The sequence below is a fragment of the Arvicola amphibius genome, chromosome 9 (genome assembly GCF_903992535.2).
Source record: "Arvicola amphibius chromosome 9, mArvAmp1.2, whole genome shotgun sequence".
NCBI lineage: Eukaryota > Metazoa > Chordata > Mammalia > Rodentia > Cricetidae > Arvicola > Arvicola amphibius.
The window spans coordinates 110,776-130,654 of record NC_052055.2 but is presented as its reverse complement, the minus strand read 5'-3'; the positions used below and the strand labels follow the sequence as shown (position 1 = coordinate 130,654).

General features: G+C 40.1%; 1 protein-coding gene across 1 annotated transcript; it reads left to right on the top strand.

Moving 5' to 3' along the window:
* The first annotated feature begins 256 nt into the window (after positions 1-256).
* On the top strand, positions 257-19,219 carry Mterf3 (mitochondrial transcription termination factor 3). The gene is made up of 8 exons (XM_038344113.2): positions 257-426; positions 4,318-4,654; positions 5,631-5,783; positions 10,572-10,761; positions 14,128-14,275; positions 14,682-14,753; positions 15,692-15,853; positions 18,949-19,219. The coding sequence occupies exons 2-8, from the start codon at positions 4,330-4,332 to the stop codon at positions 19,141-19,143; spliced, it is 1,245 nt and encodes a 414-aa protein (XP_038200041.1). The 5' UTR covers positions 257-426; positions 4,318-4,329; the 3' UTR covers positions 19,144-19,219.
* The last annotated feature ends 660 nt before the right edge of the window (positions 19,220-19,879 follow it).

The window sequence follows — 19,879 nt, the reverse complement described above, 5'->3', positions numbered from 1 at the left end:
GCCACCACTGCTGTACGGGGTGGGGGAACCGCGAGGCGGCGGGCCCCGGCAGGGAGACATCACGGAGAGCTCACCCTAACCCTAACCCTAACCCTCCCCCGCAGAGCCGCGGAGTCACTGAATTGGGGAACGTGTCAGTCGGTAGCAGGGCCTTCAAGACCCCGGCAGGCTCTGTCCACCGACTCCCCCTCCAAATCCGACGCCGATGGTCTCGCCCACTAAGAGCGCAGCTCACGTAGGTGGCGGCGCGGGGACGGCACGGCGAATCGCTGGTTGGTTTGCTGGGCGACCCGGCAGTGCAGCCGGGCTCGATCTGCGCCGCCGCGGACCTGGCCCTGGTGAATTGGGAGCTGGAGGCCCGGCGGTGTTGGAGCCCGATCTGCCCGCACCCAGCAAGAGCAGCAGCTGGGAGCCTCGCGGGCGCTGGTAGGTTCTCGGGGACCCGGAGAGGGGGTTCGGGCTTGTTCTGTAGGTGGCAACGCTGCTGGGCTTGTTTATCAGCACTAGAAGGGGGCCCGAGAGTGTCGCGGCTTACTGCCGAAGTTCTGTTAGGAACTCTAAGGCACTACGCTTGGTTAAAGTGTTGGTTAAATGACCTTAGGGAGGGAGCCTGCTCTGCCTAGAGGCCCTTTATTACGAAGTGCGCCTTTCATCTCCGGAGTGCCAAGGTTAGTTAAAAAGCAGAGATCTTGAACCTAGAAAAATGTTCCCGCTCTTTTTCCTGTTCCTAACAAAATTGAGAGATGTTAAGGATTCTTTTTTCTTCTTAAATCTTCCTAATCGCAGGGCATTATACAGGGGTGCAAATCTTTATTCGTTTCTGAGAGCTGTGTGTGTCTGCACTTGTCCTGTAATCGCTCAACAAACCGAACCCCCTGAGGTTCAAGGTCCTAACTTGGTGCTGGAGAGTCCCTGGGAAGGTGGGTCCAGAGAGGAGGCCGAGCTTTTTTCTCCTGCATAGTTCGTTGTTCTGATGGCTTAGACATTGAAGCAGTTATGTGAGGGGAGTGTGGTTGCAAGTAAAAGTGGAGCATAAAAAATGAATGTTTAGCACTCAGATCTTTGAATGGAAAAAGAATTTAACAGTGAGCCCACTAGACGTAGGAAGGTTTCTGGACAGACTCTGGGAGTTGGTTTGGCAGTATCATAAGGTGCTGAGACAGATCGTTCTGTTGTGTTCTCCACCTTTATAAAAACATATGTTGGAGCTGAGAATGTAGCCCAGGCTAAATTTTCACCAGCACAGCACACATAAAAGCATGTGGAGTTTTTGAGCTTCCATCATCATGAGCTAGAATAACATGTCCAGTCTTGACATTGCCAAGAGTTCACATCAAGAACCTGGTTGTCTCCAGGCGGTGGTGGTACAGGCCTTTAATCCCAACACTTGGGAGGCAGAGGCTGGCAGATCTCGGTGGGTTCAAAGTTAGCCTGGTCTACAGAGCAAGAGAAACCTTGTCTTGAAAAACAAAAACAAACAAAAGAAAGGTTACAACCACCTTGGGGAAATATGTTTTAAGAAAGCTTATGATTTTGTGTTGAGCCACATCATTCATACCTGTCCTTGACCGTTTGTGGATAGGACCGATCTGGCTATGTGGAAGCCTCACTAAAAGTTTGGTCTTGTTTAGGTGACATACTGAGTTACCACTTTGATGTCACTATTATGGAGAACATAAGTTTGAGGGAAATTTTGACATGTTTGGAAGTTCCTAAAATTTAACAAAAGTTAGCTATCCCACAAGGTTATTGCAAGCACACCCTTCCTCAGGTCACTTAAGAAGGAAAGAGATTTGCTCTTAGCCAACTTCCCCAAACTACAGACCTCCAAGTGTTAGACTCTCAAGTGTTTGTGAGACTAGACCCTTGATTCAGGGCCTAAAACAAGCTGAATTCCACTGTGTAGAAAAACAAAATACAAAGGCATAAGCAAGAGTTAATTGATAATTAACATTTTTTTGTCTGTCTGTGTTAAAGTTTAAATAAAAACGCTGCAGGTCCCAAGACTACGTCAGGCCACCGGGTCCCAGGAAGGGAGCCCCCGAGTAGATGAAGGCTGTTTGCCGGGTGTAGGTGAGTTATAACTACAGTATAGAATCTGACTGGAGAGCTGAGTCTAAGCTTGACTGTACTGGCTCTCAACAGGTAAAGCAGTGTTGCATTAAATATATAGTATTTTATGTAAGAGACTTGAAAGTACATTCCAATTTAAAACATGAGACTTACTGCTTTGTAGTCTGGAATGAGATACTATGAACAGACAATTATAACATTTAACAGTAAACATAGGTGTATTTAAGTTACATGTATGAACACACACACAATGAACAGGAATAGGGCAAAGTGGATGCTCTTGGTGGGCCCTACCAAAGGCCTGCCACTGCACAAAACACACAGGTAACAGAGTCAACATGGGGAACCAGGCAGGGAATACCTCAGTAAAGATGGCGGGACATGGTCACCTGACCTGGCTCTCAGTTAAGATGGTGGTGAAGTCACCTGACCTCAGTTATGATGGTAAGGTCACATGTTATATGGAAGAGAGACCTAGAGGCGTGATCCACCCTGTTGTCCAGCCTCCATGCCACAAGCCGCAGCCGGGAGCAGAAGGCTAGAATTGAAAACAGCTGCCTCTTAGATCCAACCAAACTTGTTAGCAGTAGTAGCTGTAGCAGGGGCAGTTTGAAGAAAAGCCAAGCTGGCAGGACACAGGCAGAGTGAGGGTTTATACCATAGTTGAAAATGTGAAAACAGCGGCACCACAAGGCTTATAGGGGGATGTCTCCCCTCTCTCTATAGGTGGGGTGTGAAACATCTCTTGTCTATAGGTGGGGTACTGAAACCTGACTGGCTTTGGTCAGGGCTACTTGGAAATCAGAGAGGCCAGAGGCTGCTGAGTAATCTCTCACCGTGGGGACCACTGATGAGTAGTCCAAAGGAAAAGGAAAGAAAAAGAGAAAGAAAATTCCGAGGACCCTGGGTCCCCAATCAAATACATGAGGGCCAGCTGGTGCTAGGCACAGAGTCACATGGTGGGTAAGAGACTGAGACTGGCCATGCAGAGTGAAGTTGGATATTTACTTAGTGGGTTATAGAAGGAAAGGGGAGAAGGGAGAAGAGCAGAGAGAGAGAGTGAGAATCGGGAGAGGAGTCACAGCAACAGCTACTCTTAGGGGGAGAGGCAGAAAGGAAAAGATTCAGGCTGCAAGCAGGAAGGAAGATCTGCCTGCCTAAGTGGTAGACTGGGGAGGGGGTGGAGGGGGAGTGAGCGGGGCTTGTTTCTTAAAGGGTCAGTATACAGTCTGGTCAGTAATCATGGCTAACATTTATTGAGGCTTTCCCATTTATTTGTTTATTTGAATCTGTCTCGCATTTGCAGCTCATGCTGGCCTTGAACTTTGAGCAATCCTGCCTCAGGCTACTGAGTACTAGGATTACAAGTATGACCTCCCCTTCCATGTTGTTTATAAGGATTATTTTAATTAGTGTTTAAGTGTTGCTGGTCACTTCTTTGTTTCTGCTGATTTGGTTTTGGAGTTGGTTTGGTACTTGTTTGAGTTTTATCCTTTTCTTTTCTTTTTTTTTTTTTTTAACAGTCTCAAATACATTGCTCTGGCTTACCTTAAACTTTCAATGCTGCCCATGTCCCAAGAAGGTGTTAGAGGAAGTGTTCACTACCATGCCCAGCTGCTCCTTACTTTGATCCTTTCTGTTTGAAACCATTCTTTTTCTTGCAGTAGGATTTTATAAAACCACCTTTGTTCTCTTTGGAAGGACTGGGTATCAGATTCAGACCGCAGTTTCGGTGTTTAATTTAGCAATATTATGACTCATTTAAAACAGTGGGTTTCTTTTTTTTAACTTTTGACTAATTTATATGCATAAAATACATTTTAGTAACTCAGCACTATAATCTCAATATATTTCCTAAACACACTTCAAACCAAGTTCTAAGAACATTTCATTGCATTACTGTTATTCTTTCCTTTTGAAGATAAAATTAATAGTTGGTTTGGATCTGTTGTAATTTGAGCATTTACAGACTTTTGGTTTAAAGTCATTCTTTGTCTTGTTTTTAAATTTTAAGGCATATCTTTATTTTTCCAGTTTTGAAGTTCCTGTTTTGGTTGGTAGCTGAGACTGCCTTTGTTTGTGGCTTTTCATATATAAGAAACATTTGACTACCCTGGACATACTTGTTTAAATCTTTTATTTTAGGAAGAAATTTATTATTATTTATTTGCTGTTTCACTAATGGTTTAAACATTTGAGTAAGTTAATCTATTTTCTTTTGATGGTTGTGTTTTTCCTTTGTAGACTGAGAAAAAAATGGCCCTGTTAGCTGAACAGATGCCCAGATGGTTCAACTCAATTAAATTGAGTAATTTCATTAAAGCTGCACAGATCACAAAACGCTCTACAAGACCAGGAAAAACATTGTCAAATGGCTTCTCGTCTCAGGCTCCGTTGTTCTCTGACAATTGCTTTCTCCTCTGGGGAATTAAGACTTACAAGACATCCTCCTTGTGGAATAGTTTCCAGACTGCCAACTCCAATAGGCCAGAGAACAGTTCTGAGCAAAACACTCTGCTCCCTTCAGTGAGTGAAAAGCCGGAGAGGATACCCAGCCTTGAATCCAAGCTGTTTCTTGAAGGTAATTCTGAACATTGAGAAAAGTCCCCTTTTCAGGGGTTGTTTTGATCATGCTACATTGAAGCATTAATCTAATTAATCTTAATAAAAAACCAGGAGTCAGATATCAGGGTAAAAACTTAGAAGATCAGAGAAGCAGCCACTAGTGCTTCCTACCTGTCTCTTTCAGTCCAGCCCCACAAATCACTTTCTCTCTCTACCTCCCTAGTGCTGTGATTAAAGGTGAAGCCACCACCGCCAGGCTAGCTCCACCCTCTGACCTCAGGGCAAGCTTTATTTGTCATAACACAAACAAAGTATCACACAACACTACATATTTAGACAATACTCGCCCATTTCATGTCCTATTTCATACCAGGCAGGAAAAGGAACAGTATCAGTTCTATTCATCTAGTTTTATTAAACTGTTATTTTAGTAAGTTCCCAGGTTAATTTGTGTTTTTTATAGCTAAATATGTAAAACATTTGCTTTTTAAATATTTGATTTTGTAGCTTCTCTTGAAAAGTGTCTTTTTGGCATGTCTTTTTGGCCATGGTGGTTTCAGACTTGCTATAATTCTCCTGTCTCAGCCTGCCCAGTGGAATGCTGAGATTACAGGTATTGGCCATCATTCTCAGCTTGCACTTCATAAACATCTAATTCTGAAATGATCTCAGTACTTAACCAATGAAAGACACAAACAAGAGAAGATATAATATTTATAGAAGTAGATTTTGGGTTGTTTTCTTTTTTAAGGTGAATTTTATTTTTAATTATGCATAGGTGTATGTGCGTGCACATGAGTATAGATGCCCATGAAGCCCACAAGATGGTATTGGAGTTATAAGATTGTGAGCTTTCTGATGTAGGGAATCCAAACTGCAAGAGCAGTATGTACTCTTGACCACTGAACCATTTCAGTAGCCCCTTTTTAGAATGTTCCATTTGTACATGACAGCTGACTGGCTTCTCTCTTTCCTTATGACTCGCTGCAAAGAATTGGATGACTTACCCTCGCTGTCTCCGATACAACCAATTTCAGAGGAGGAGGCTATTCAGATTGTTGCACACCCTCTATTGCCCTTATCCTCCTTCACTCTTGGAGACTACATAGATCATTCCGAGACTCTGCAGCAGCTAGTACAGCTTGGTAAGTTTCTAACCTACCAGTCAGCCTGTGATGTGTTAGTTTGTTGACCCATGGTGAACTGTTTTCTGCATTGTTTTCCCCTGAGCTTCCTCCTGGAGCCTACTGCCCTCATCTGGATTGTTCCTTCAGCCTGTACCATAACTTTCTTAATATGCTGGCTAGTAGGTTATCCTTGAATTAAAGGCAGCTAGAGCTATTCATTGCACACTTTCCTTTGGTCCTGTCTGAAATGTAGCAACCTTGTTGAATCTGTTTTCCTTGAGTCTGGGTTGATTTCTTTATTTCTCAATAATGACCCCGAGGAGTTGAGAGGAATTGGATATTTAAGAGATTGAGGAATCAATGTTTCCACATATAGCCATACATAGTATCATGTTTTTAGCTTGTACTTTATCTTGGATCTCTTATTCTCTAGACACTCCAATTCCTGGTTGTTGTTGTTGTTTAATGGGTGTTGAGTATTGTCTTAGGGTTTCTATTGCTGTGAAGAGACACCATAACCACTGCAGTTCTTATACAGGAAGACATTTAATTAGGGTGGACTGGCAGCATAGCGGCATGTAGGCAGACATGGTGCTGGAGAGGAGCTGAGAGTTCTGCATGATTCTGCAGGCATCAGGAAGAGTCACACAAGGCCTGGCTTAAACATCAAACCTCAAAGTTCACCTCTAGCGACTCACTTCCTTCAACAAGGCCACCCTACTCCAACAAGGCCATACCTCCTAATAGTGCCACTCCCTATGAGTCAATGGGATCATTTTCATTCAAACAACCACAAGTATTCCTTACCCAAAATACAAAGAACTGAGAGTGTTTGAGATTTGAGGTTTTTTTCATATTTTTTGGAATAGCTGCATAGACTTTACCAGTTGATCATCCAAAATCCAAAACTTTCAGTGTTTCACATACTGGCATCTTCCATTAGAATTCTTATTTGTGGGCCTTTCCGTGTCTTATTTTGATAATTCTGTTTTCATATGTTGTGTTTGGGGGATATAGAAAATCTTGTTTCACCAAAGAAGCTCCCTTTTGTTTTTTCATTCACCATATCTTGGAGAGCTGTTTTGTTTATCAAAAAAGGGAAAAAAAAAATACTTGTGCCAATGCAGGAGACTCTTAGGGGTTGTCCTTGTGTCTTTCTTTTCTCCCTCCCTCCTTAACATCTTTTTAGAACCTTATGCTCCATATTCTATCTCTCTCAAGTTTGCTTATTCTGTAGTTACCCCTCTTTAGGACTCATTTGTCACTTACCTATCTTGATAATTCTATGTATGAGTTTGTGTGTGTGTGTGTGTGTGTGTGTGTGTACATGTGGCCAAAAGATAGTTTTTATTTTATTTTGATTGATTCCTTTTGTTTTGTTTTGTTTCGATTTAGGCTAGCTTCTTTCCTTAGTCTGGACTTGCAAATAGGCTGAACTGACTAGCCAATGAGCCTCAGGGATTTGTCTGTCTCCACTTACCCAGTGCTGGAATTATAAGTGCACAGCACCCTTGCCAGACTTTTTTTTTTTTTTTTTTAACATGGCTAACATGGCTTCTGGGGAGCAAACTCAAGTCCTTATGTTTATAAGGCAAGCACTATACCCACTGAGCCAAACTCATAGCCCCTAACTTGATAACTTCCTATTCAGCTATTTTGACCCTGAAAAATCTCTATGGTGTTAGTGTTTCTTCTAAATTGCTAATTGAAAGCACTGGTTAACTGCTTCAAATTTTTTTTATTTTATTTTTGTTTTTAATTAATTTATTGTGTACCAGATCTCATTATAGATGGGTGTGAGCCACCATGTGGTTGCTGGGAATTGAACTCAGGACCTCTGGAACAGCAGTCAGTTCTCTTAACCTCTGAGCCATCTCTCTAGCCCTGCTTCAAATCTTCGAAGCCTTCGAAGGTCTTCAAGTTCTCCCTGCTTTCCTCCCGCTCATCTTGTCAGCCTCTCCTCTTGCCTACATCACTCCTTTAGTTGACTGGCAGTTGGAGAACTTATCTCAGTTCAAATAGCTTCTGAAATGTGTTCTCTGGCCCTGTTATCTGAGTGACCCTTCTGAGTTCCACTTTGCCTGCTTTTATACCTGTACTAATGACGAAATATGGTGATGTTTCACTCCTGTTTAGGACCTAGTTAGCCAGATGTTACCCAAATATGTAGGTACCCAAGGAATCTATGTTCTCAAAAGTCTTCATGTGAGGCTAGGCGTGGAATCTCTTTGTGAAGCCAGAGGTAGGTGGATCTCTGAGATCAAGGCCAGCCTGGTCTACATAGTGAGTTCTAGGCTAGTCAGGATTACAAATAGCTATTTGAGAAGAACTGGAAGATGACGATGGAAGTAAAATGAGAAGTCCAAATTAGAAATACAAATAAAGCCTCTTTTATTAAATTCATAAATTACTGAATTGTTAAAAGAAATGCATTGCACAAATACACAATAGAATACTGGTATGTCAATAGCAGACAGTGACATAGCATCATTTCCAACAAGACTTGGAGCACTTGCATGCAAAGACATGTCTCAGTAGAAGCAGAGAAAGAGAAGAATGGTGATTTGGGATAGGGAGGGGGCTGTGGGGAGATGTTGGTGGGAGGGTACAAAGTTCCCATACTTAGTAAGTTCTGGAAATCTGTGATATACTAAGTATGTTTTGAATATCCACAGAAAGATGTAGATAGACGTAAAATATCTATTGAATTTCAGAATGTTCACAGCTTAAAAGATGTTCTGAAGTAAATTCAGAGATGACATCTGACACCTGCAGGAGAGTAAGTTCCCTTTTCTTCCAGAACAGCTTCCCTAGACTACAGCAGGTGCTCAGGGTGATGAAGGATCACCATGGTCCAGACCTACAAATAATTTGCAGTATACTTAGAGCTTTCAGATATGTTTCAGTCATTCTTTTTGTATATGCTAATAAGCTCAGTAGCATGTCTTAGAAGTAACTGTAAATGGCAGTAACTTGGAGGATCCATTGTTGCTTGTCAGTGTTTTTAGTGATAAAGCTGTGGTTCTCTTCTGTTTGTTTTCCTCCTTTTTCTGCTTGTTCAAAATCCTAGGAGGCCAGTCCTGTGCACAGGGCTCCTATGCCAGCTGACTTCTAGGCAACTACTGCCAGAGCAACATAAAGGCCAGAAGGGCCAGGTCAGGTCAGGTCACTTTCCTTGTTCTCATTCTTCTTCAGGTCCTTTAACTGTTCGTCCCATGGCAACAGCTTCTGTCTTACAACACTTCACTAATAGCTTACAGTTCCCTCTGTGCTCTGGAAAAGGCTTGGCCTCCTTATCTTGCTGCTAGATAGACATTGTGTGTCCACTTACTCTGCTCATGCCACTGTATTATATTTCTTTGTATTTGAGCTCTGTAGGATAATGTTTCCATTATCTGACTGATGACTAAATATATGTAACAGTAAGAGATGCAATGTGAGAATCTTTTAGAGCATGTATTGCTCATTTTCATCCCAGTGCTTAGCAGAAGTGTCTGGTCCACAGTAGGCAGTGACCAGCTTTTCATTTTAGTAGAATTCTGAGTGAGCTGAGGACTTGAGCTCTTCTGATGGGATTCTGCGCTCCCACTACTACTAAAAGCAGGTTTCCATTTCCTCTCAGGCAGGGTGTGACAACTCAAACTGCGCAAGGCCCTCCAACATGTGTAAAATCACTTGGAGTTCAAGTCTTTTAGGTTACTTTTAAAGCTTTGTTTCCCCATATATCACAGATTTTTGAAACTGGCTTCTATCTCCTTTTTTTATTCATTCATTGATTAGACTTGATTTTGTGTGATTTTTAAGGTACAAAAGAATTATATGTAGTTGATAGAAGTTCAGCTATTTCAAGAGGTACCCTTGCTCCCAAGAATAACCACTATTACCAGTTTATTGGGTAACTTTCCAAACCTTTCTCTTACAAAGTAAGTGGAAAGCTATCCATGGGCTTTTTTGTTTTTCCATAATTAATATCTGCTTACGTTCTTTGTTTTCTGTGTGTAGAACTAGCATATATTTAGATTACCAATCAATCTGGATATAAGACACAGAAACATTTTAGTGTAACTAGTGATCCCATTGTACTTTAATGACTAGTATTATCTTTCTTATTGAATTAAAATGCCATCACTAGTGTGTGATAAATTGCTTATGTTCATTCTGGTCTGCTTCTGCTCCGTGTTCGGTGTGTGGTGTGGGTGGGTGTGCACATACTCATACCAAGAAATTTAGATTTGGAATTACATTTGTTTCTAAATTTGGTGAGTGAATATGATGATATTTTTTGATTGTGGATACTATTAGGGGACAATGTTATTTCATTGCTTTTGTATGAAGGTGTCTCAAATCATTTTAGGAAATGGGTTTTGTTTTGTCATATTAAGGATTGACCTTGTGGTCTTATGTATACTAAGCAAGCACTAAACCACTGAACTATCTCTCTAGCCTTTGTAGATTTTATTTTATTTTTGTACTTTAAAGTATTCTCTTCAAGTTTCACCATTGACCATGAACTCACTGTGTAACCCAAACAGGCCTCAAACTTATGATTCTCCTGACTCAGCCTCCCAAGAAGCTGAGTGATTTAGTGACTTTCTCTTTGGAGAAAATTTACCTCTATGTTGACCTTTGACATAAACACTATAATTAATTTTAATCTATTTCTACAACCAGTTTCATTTAAAACTACTTTAAGTTTCCATTTGTCATTTCTCCCTTAAATAGATTATTCATCAGTAATTTTTCCTGTATGAAATTAATGACTGAATAAGAAATTGACTTTAAACCAATCCTTTCCATTTGTTACAGGAGTGGATTTGTCAAAGATAGAAAGACATCTTGATGTAGCCAACTTCCTTCTAAGACTGGATTTTGAAAAAGACATTAAGCAAATACTCCTATTTCTTAAAGATTTGGGTTTAGAAGATAGCCACCTGGGACCATTCCTGACAAAAAATTATGCTATTTTCTCTGAAAATCTTGAAAATCTTAAGACAAGGTAAAGTTTGAAATGATTTCCACATAACCTAGGAAGTGCTTGTGGAAGAATTATTCATGTATGTGTGAGAAATTTTCTAGTCTGCTATTCAAGGACCTATTTATTGAGTGACTATGAGTGGTTCTTTTAGTTATGCACTTTGAATGCAAATAGAGTAAAATAGTTGTTTTGTCAACTGTCAGTTGTTTTTAACGTATTAATGAATTAGTATTGAAATATTTCTCTTCAGAACCTGGAAATGTTTCTCTAAAGTCTCTATTAACAAATAATAAATTATCTAAGTACACTTACAAGTTCATAGATTGTTGCTGTTGTGATTCTTTACTTTTTCTTGTTTGGAGACATGGTCTCATTATGTACTCAGACCAGAATGAACTCATAACCCTCCTACTTTGGCCTTCTAAGTACTGAAACTATAGATGTGTACTGTCATACCTAGCATTTCTAATTTTTGATAGCAAATATTTAGTATTCTTTGAGCAATTTGTTTATAATATACTTTTCCGTAAGTTGAAAGGTTATTCCCTTTATCATAGTTATGGCTCTCTAAATAAGGGAACTGGTAGCCGTTTAATATACATTTATTAGAATGGATTACAGGCTGTGGCTCACTAGTTTAACAATGACTGTCTCATGACCAAAAGCCTGGAAATGAACTATCAGTCTCTGCCTACAAATTGAGGTGCCAGTGTGGCCTGAAACGTTTGGGGCTAGTTCCCACCACTCACTTCAGGTCCAAATGCTTATATGCCCATTTGGGGTCAGGAGAAAAGTAGCTGAGACCATGCCTGTGGCTCAGCGCTCCCCACCTGGGCAGTCGGCAGGGTCGGGTCTGCTAGGAGTGCGTAGGCAAGAGAGCATGGTGGATTCCCACCACCATACACAGATATTTCCAGGCCGCAAAGTACACTGCCTGGCAGAATTAGTTGTCACTCAGATAAAAAGTTTTTATGTGCTTCATGCTTCTCAGAGTTAAGCTGGTGAACGTAGCTCCTACCCGGTGGTAATGGTACCTCCATATTGAAAGGCAGAGAGAGGCAGAGCCGGCATCTAGAGCTGCTGCAACCAAGCTGCTTACCATTTTAAAAGTGTTCCTGGTCAGAAAAGGATTACAGATATGCAATAAAGACAAATTCAGATGGGAAAGACATCTAAATGGGTCACAATGTTGAATAAATGTACATAGACTTGAGAGAGAAGAAGAATATAAAAAAATAAAGTCTTTAAAAAGATAGAATATAGGGGCTGGAGAGATGGCTCAGAGGTTAAGAGCATTGCCTGCTCTTCCAAAGGTCCTGAGTTCAACTCCCAGCAACCACATGGTGGCTCACAAGCATCTGTAATGTGGTCTGGTGCCCTCTTCTGGCCTGCAGAAATACACACAGACAGAATATTGTATACATAATAAATAAATATTAAAAAAAAAAGATAGAATATAGGCAGTCATAGATTAAAAGAGTAAAGGTAATAAAATCAATATTAAACTTGTAGAAAAAGTAATAGAGTAAAGAAAACTAAGCCATATAAAGATGAAATATACACAGAGAACCTGGATTATGTGTATTATTGTGTTTTCTTTAAATTTTTGGCTGTGAATGAGCTAAGTACAGAGACACATTTCATTGTACAGGCTGCTAAGCTAAACCAAATATATTAAAAGTATCTTGACTTGAAAATTTGAGTCTAAGGATATATTGTTTTGGAAAAGAGATTCTTCTTTTGTCTCCACAGAGGATGAGAACCTGTGGATTTCTTCCAGACTAATGTGATTTGATGGATCAAGACCCTCTGAAAGATCTCCGTAATCCACCCCACTAATAAAATACTTTACCCAACAAAAAGCAGGAAGCATTTGGAGAGAACTACACCCAAATTCCCAAATATTGTTTATAAATGTTTATTTACATTTAAAGGAGGATATGCTATAGAGATAAATACAGTGCATTGGTATGGATCTTGGTCTATTGATACAAATTTAAGGTGTATATATATATATATATATATATATATATATATATATATATATATGCTCATTATTAAGGTATTGTGTTTGTGCAGCTCATTTAAAAATGTGACGTATAATTAAGAAATACAGGTTAATAGTCATCTATAATAGTCAGACTTTTAGTCATGTCAGTTAGGTTTTCTTGATATATAGAAATATATTTCAGTTAGATAGATAATCTTACAGTCTTTCAAAGACCTAAAGAATATGACATTTTAAATGTTTTAAGAACTTATGACTTTTTATGACAATTGGACACATCTGCTCCTGGTAGCATCGAAAAGGCTTCTTATGGAGCTGGCTAGCCATTTGAGCAAGAAAATGCTCTTGTCTGGACTACTTAATGGTGTGCTGTATGAACTAGACATGCAAAAATAGAGGAAAACGTAGGTGGAGTCAGTGAGAAACCATTAGCCACCAGAGGAGACAGACACTGGTACTGGTAATCATGAGCCTCATGGTAAAATATAAAATAATAGAAATCAGTTAATTTAAGATGTAAGAACTAGATAGAAATTTGCTTAAGCTATTGACCAAACAGTATTGTAAATAATATAGTTGCTGTTTGATTATTTGGGGTCTGGACAGCCTGGAAACGAATGAGCAGTCCTACACCACATGGTGGCTCAATCATCTGTAATGAGACCTGGTGCCCTCTTCTGGCATGCAGGCATATATGGAGGCAGAACACTGTGTATATAATAAATAAATCTTTTAAAAAAAGAAGAAAAAGAAAAATCCCTCATAGGTATACCCAGCAACTTGGGGTTAGTTGATTCCAGGTATAGTCAGGTTAACAGCCAAGATTAGTTGATGACCATTAGAGCATTTATAAACAGTTTTGCCCTTCATCATCAGTCAGAGAGTTATTAATCTGTGAAAACATTTACTGTAAGTTGTTGATGTATTACACATTAATATACATAATAGACATAATACTACTCAGAACATGGCCCTGTTCTTAAGTTTACTCTGACCTCACCATGGTGTGTTCTCAGACACATCTAGTAGATATACTATTGTTTGCCTTATTACCCAAATCACAACTATCATTCATAACTTTTGGCATTTACCTCAGTGAAATGCCAAGACCCCTCAGTTCAACCTCAGCCATCTCTCATATCAGTTGGACATTTCTCTCAGTCTCTGTCTAGGGTAATTTTCCTCTTCCTGCCAAGATCACACTTGTCTCATCTGGCTGCCCAGTAACAATCCCTGTAAGTCAGTGGTTTTCACCTTCCTAATACATTGACCATTTAGTGCAGTTACTCGTGCTGTGGTCATCCCAACCATAAAATTATTTTCGTTGCTATTGTAGGAAATGTTTATCATGTATATGTTTTTTATTATTATTTCTCCAGAGTAGCTTATCTACAATCAAAACATTTCAGTAAGACAGATATTGCGCGGATGGTCAGAAATGCACCATTTCTGTTGAGCTTCTCCGTGGAAAGACTGGATAACAGACTAGGGTTTTTTCAGAAAGAGCTTGAACTGAGTGTGAAAAAGGTAAATAAATAAATAAATGGATAGATGGATGGATAGATAGATAGATAGATGTGTAAGGAAATGTATTTTTTCTTTAGTAACCTTTAAATGTCATGTTTCTAAGTGTCTGACCTACACAGATCCTATAAATACATTATACTTTCTGTACAAAAATGTGTTAGCCTAATAGATTAAAAAGGAGGCTCCATCACTTTATAGTATACCATCAATAGCTTCTTAAATTCTGATTCCATGTTAGATTTCTTATCAAATAATGTTAGGTTGATACATATTTCCAAGCTTTCTGTCATTTCTTTGATTGGGTCATATTTAAAATTTTAGCTTGGCATTCCTTATAATGTCTTAGTTTTCCAAACTAGTTAAATATACATGTATAATGACGATAATTACTATGTTTTAACTGTAGACTAGAGATCTGGTTGTTCGTCTTCCAAGGCTACTAACAGGAAGTCTGGAGCCTGTGAAGGAAAATATGAAGGTAACATATCTTCAAGCTATGAGAAGCTAATTTCTTTACATTTCTGGTTTGTTTTGTTTTGTTTTTTATTTTTTTATTGATATTTATTGAACTCTACATTTTTCTCTGCTTCCCTCCCTGCCTCTCCTTTTCCCCTTTAATCCTCCCCCAAGGTCCCCGTGTTTCCAATTTACTCAGGAGATCTTGTCTTTTTCTACTTCCCATATAGATTAGATCTATGGAGTCTCTCTTAGTGTCTGCACTGTTGTCGAGTCCTCTGGGATTGTGGTTTGTAGGCTGGCTTTCACCCGCACTGAGGCTTTTTCAGATTGGGTCACCGTCTCACTGTTGTTCCCCAAAGTCAAGCCTACAGTGTACCTCGGCTTCAGATAGCATGTTATCTCTCAAGATTGCAGAGAATCTCCACATACCAGAGTGCAAATGGACAGCGTGAGATTCCTGTCCACCACTGGCCCAGGAACCACTGTCTCACGGAAACCTGTAGTGGGTTTTGAAGGTTGTGTAGGCTGTAGGTGTGTCTTGAGGGTAGGAGTCGGCCTGTCTTGGTAGTTGTTCGTTTCCTCTCAGTCTCTTTGCAGTCAAGTCTGCTTTTTCTTATAATGACTCTTCTCTATAACCTCACACGGGGGCTTCTAGTCCAGTACCTTCTCTGGAAACCCAACACTAATGGCGTGTGCCAGTCTATATGGGCCTCTTTCTTTATGTGTTATTCTATCTCATGTTTCTTTTTCTGTGGACCTCATGACCATCAATGTAGAGGAGCTTTTGCTTGGGTAAGGGGTTTGAAATTGTGAGCTATAATCCCGTAAGGGGCAGTGTTATAAATGCCCCCAAATTTTAAAAGGTCGTTATTTTAACTTTAAAAGAATCATTTTCCACTACAGCATAGTACCAAAAGACTATTCTTCTCATAACTCCGAGAATTTACTTTTTTGTAGGTTTATCGCCTTGAACTTGGTTTTAAACATAATGAAATTCAACATATGGTCACCAGAGTCCCAAAGATGCTAACTGCAAACAAAAGGAAACTTATGGAAACTTTTGATTATGTACACAACGTGATGAATATTCCCCACCACATCATTGTCAAGTTCCCTCAGGTAACATATCTCCCAATTCTCTCAGACAGCTGCCCTTGTTCTGCACTCAGGCTTCAGGTGTGGTGCTGTGTATTTGTAGGAAGTTTACAGCTGCTGGGCTCCCAAGAAGACTCGATTTGTCTCTTCCCTTGTAACTTTTACCTACTTTTCCCTTTGCCTGTTGGAATCAGGAGAAAACTCAAGCATAGTCTCTTAGACTTTTCTCCATTAAATTTAAAAAATATTGTTTTATTTGTTCATGATATAGAGATGTGAAAAGATATATAACCTTAATAACTCTCAGAACTAGATTGTATTTAGTCCACTTCCTTCACATAGAGGGATGTTTATTTGCCCATCTGAATAGCCCTTAATATAGGATGATGCTGGCACATTATAAAAAAGTATAGGAGGCCTAGAATTGTTTGACTCCAGCTTATGGAATAATTATAAGTAATCTATGAAAAAGCAGTGATAGTTTCTTGTCTCCTGGGTCAATAGATTATTGAGAGTGGGTTATATGGAAACCTGACCTTGTCCTACCCAGTGGGTGTAACTATCTTTCTTATTAGACTTTCCTTGGGGCCACCAACTCCCTGATAATGACAGAGACTTATTATTAATCATGAAAGCTTGGCCTTTAGTAGTTTAGGCTTCTTCCCAATTAGCTCTTATAACTTAAATTAACCTATTTTTATTAATCTATGTTCTGCCACATGGCTTTTACTTATCCCCCATTCTGTACACCCAACTTGTTCTGCATCCCACTGGCCTCTCATCTCTGCTTCTCTCTCTTCCCCAGTTCCCCTCTCTCCCCAGAAACCCCGCCTATTCTCTCCTGACTAGCTGTTGGGTATTCAGCTCTTTATTAAATGAATCAAAAGTTACCTTAGCTAGAAACATATCTTTACAGTGTACAAAAAGATCATCCCACAACAAGTGGGGTCCAGTCATTCATTATAGAATGAACCATCTGCCCTGGGCTAGAATGTGTGTGAGCACTAAGACTAAAGAACTCAATCATATGTGGCTTGTGTGAGAGGCAGAGGTTTAGAATAAGCTTACACAGCAGTAGAGGGCTCATGGGGCAATTAATTCAGTAAATAGGAGAGAGAAAACCATAGAAATAATGCCTATTGAGTTCATACTGCTTTGTGTGTATGGACTCTTTATAGTTACTCTTCCAGAAATCAACCCTATTCGACAAAAAAAAAGGAAAACAAAGGGACAGCGTGAGATTCCTGTCCACCACTGGCCCAGGAACCACTGTCTCACCGAAACCTGTAGTGGGTTTTGAAGGTTGTGTAGGCTGTAGGTGTGTCTTGAGGGTAGGAGTCTGCCTGTCTTGGTAGTTGTTCATTTCCTCTCAGTCTCTGCAGTCAAGTCTTTTTTTTTTTCTTAATGTGACTCTTCTCCATAACCTCACATGGGGGCTTTTATAAAGTCCAGCACCTTGTCTGCAAATCCAACACTGATGGCTTGTGCCAGCTCGTACAAGTCTCCTTTTTCTATGTGTTATTCTATCTCATGTTTCTTTTTCTGTGAACTTCATGACCATCAATGCAGACACAAAGGGATGTTTTATTCTAGAAGCATACCAATGTCACACCAAGTTAGCAGCATGTACTTTCTGTGGTCCCTGTTCTCAAGTTTTTCTTCGTGTCTCTCCTTGTGCACAATTAGCACTTTGTACACTGGGAAAGAAACCTAAAAGTATGTTCCCCATGGAGTGTCCCACAGCCAAGAGAAGTGCTTGAGACCACCCCTTCAGAAGCCCCAGGTCCTTATGCTGCAGACTGCCACTCCAGTGTGAGCCCTTCTCTTGTCCTCCCTTTACCTCTGCAGCAGCAGGCTTTAGGCACTTGGCTGTCTCATGATTCCTTTGTCAAATGGCTGTGCTTTCCTTAGTCCTTGGAGATTTTAACAGGAAAAGGCATGCTTTCCCTCTTCACCTCCCAAAGGAGCAGCCTCATTTTATTTTTATTTGGGGGCGGGGGGGTAACAGAATTTAAAGATCAAAGCAGAGACAATTCCCTTTTGCTGACAGAGTTCTTGCTCTCTAATGTTGGTTCTAAAAAACTTGTCAAAACAGATTTCTGGGCCTCATTCCCCAGTTACAGATGAGGTGATTTTGGGGTGAAGCCTGAGGATTTGCTCTTCTAATGCTCTCCTGGGTCTCACATCATCATGAGGGCTGCTCCCCACCCCCAAGACAGCGATTCCCTGTGTAGCCCTGACTGCCCTGGAACTTGCTCTATAGACCAGGCTTGCATGTCTGCGCTCCGTGCGCTGTTACCCAGTTACCGAGCTTCGGGCAAGGGGCAGGAGGTTAAAATACACAGACACAGACAGAGAGACAGAGACACGGGTCATCCTTGAATTCCCCAAGAATGCCCCCTTTATTGTGTTCAGGGGCAGATTATATAGAGATAGCCACGCCCCAGCCAAACCACTCTCCTGCCATCAGGAACGCCTGAAGGTCTCGCGCTCAGAGCAGCTGTAGGCACTCAGATCAGGGGATTACAAGAAATTCAGGATCTGGGGTCTCACTGCTCCCAACACAGGCTGGCCTAGAACTCAGAGATCTGCCTGCCTCTGCCTCCCAAATGCATGTACCACCATCGTCCAGCAAAGACTTTCTTTCATTATCATTCTGTGTTGGTTTTTAATCCCTCTTGAATCATAATTTACCTTCTTCATTTTTCTTAAAGATGCTCTTTTGCCCTATAGCCCAGGATTTCTGCCCAATAGCTCAGGCATACTTGGGAACTTAATGCATGACCTAGGTTGGTTCTAGACTTAACTACTCTTGCTTTAGCTTACCAAGTGCTGTGATTGCAGGTGGGCACCACTATGCTCAACTCCTAATTTCTTACCTAATAATACGTGTGTGCTGGGAATCAAACTCAGACCTCTCCTATGCTACACATTTATCTTTAAATCGATCTACCCCCTCAGCCTCTTTAACTATAATTCTGAGCAGAAACCATAGAACTTAAATCCTATAGCATTAATCATATTTATTGAACATACAGTCATTGTAACTAACTTAAGTAGGTAACCAAGAAAATTTGTTAGTATTTCAGCTTTTTATTGTAAATTTCTTTCTTTTCCAGGTATTTAATACAAGAATGTTTAAAATTAAAGAAAGACACTTGTTTCTTGTCTACTTGGGAAAAGCACAGTATGATCCAGCAAAACCTAACTATATCTCTTTGGACAAGATCGTATCTATTCCTGATGAAGTATTCTGCAAAGAGATTGCCAAAACTTCAGTAAATGATTTTGAGAAATTCTTAAAAACACTTTAGTTTTTGATGAAAACTCAAATATATTCTTGTAAAGTAAATGTATACATGAATAAATCAGTGTATTTTTAAAAATAAATGCCTCAGGTTTCAATATTGAAAACATTTTTTTCCATAATTCTAATTTTTGGTACTTGTTTGTTTTGGTTGGCTTTTTGTATTTATTATTTATTTTATTAGAAGAATTACATCACTTTCCAGTTCCCTTTCCTCCCTCCAGACTCTTTCAGGTACCCTTTCTTACCCCTCAATTTGATAGCTTCTTTGTACTACTGCTAAGTGCATGTATACATGTCTATATGTGCATGCACAGATATATAAGCACAGTCTTCTGAATCTTTGTTACTTTTGTGTATATGGTTTCAGGGCTCATCAGTCTGCATTGGCCAACTGCATTAGTCATTTTTCTATTGCTATAAAGAGACACCAGGACCAAGGCAACTCTTAAAAAACAAAGCATTTCATTAGGTGGTGGTTTACAGTTTTAGAGGTTAGTCCTTATCATCATGGCAGGGAGCATGACCGCACCCAGGCAGATATGGTGCTGGAGAAATAGCTGAGAGCTCTACATCCTGATCGATAGGCAGAGAGGAAGAGATTGAGCCTGGCATGGATCAAAGCCCACTCCTGGTGACATACTTCCTCAAAACATTCACACCTAAGCCTTCTCAAATAGTGCCACACCCTGGTAACCAATCATTCTTACTCAAACCACTACACCAATCAATACAGAGGCTAA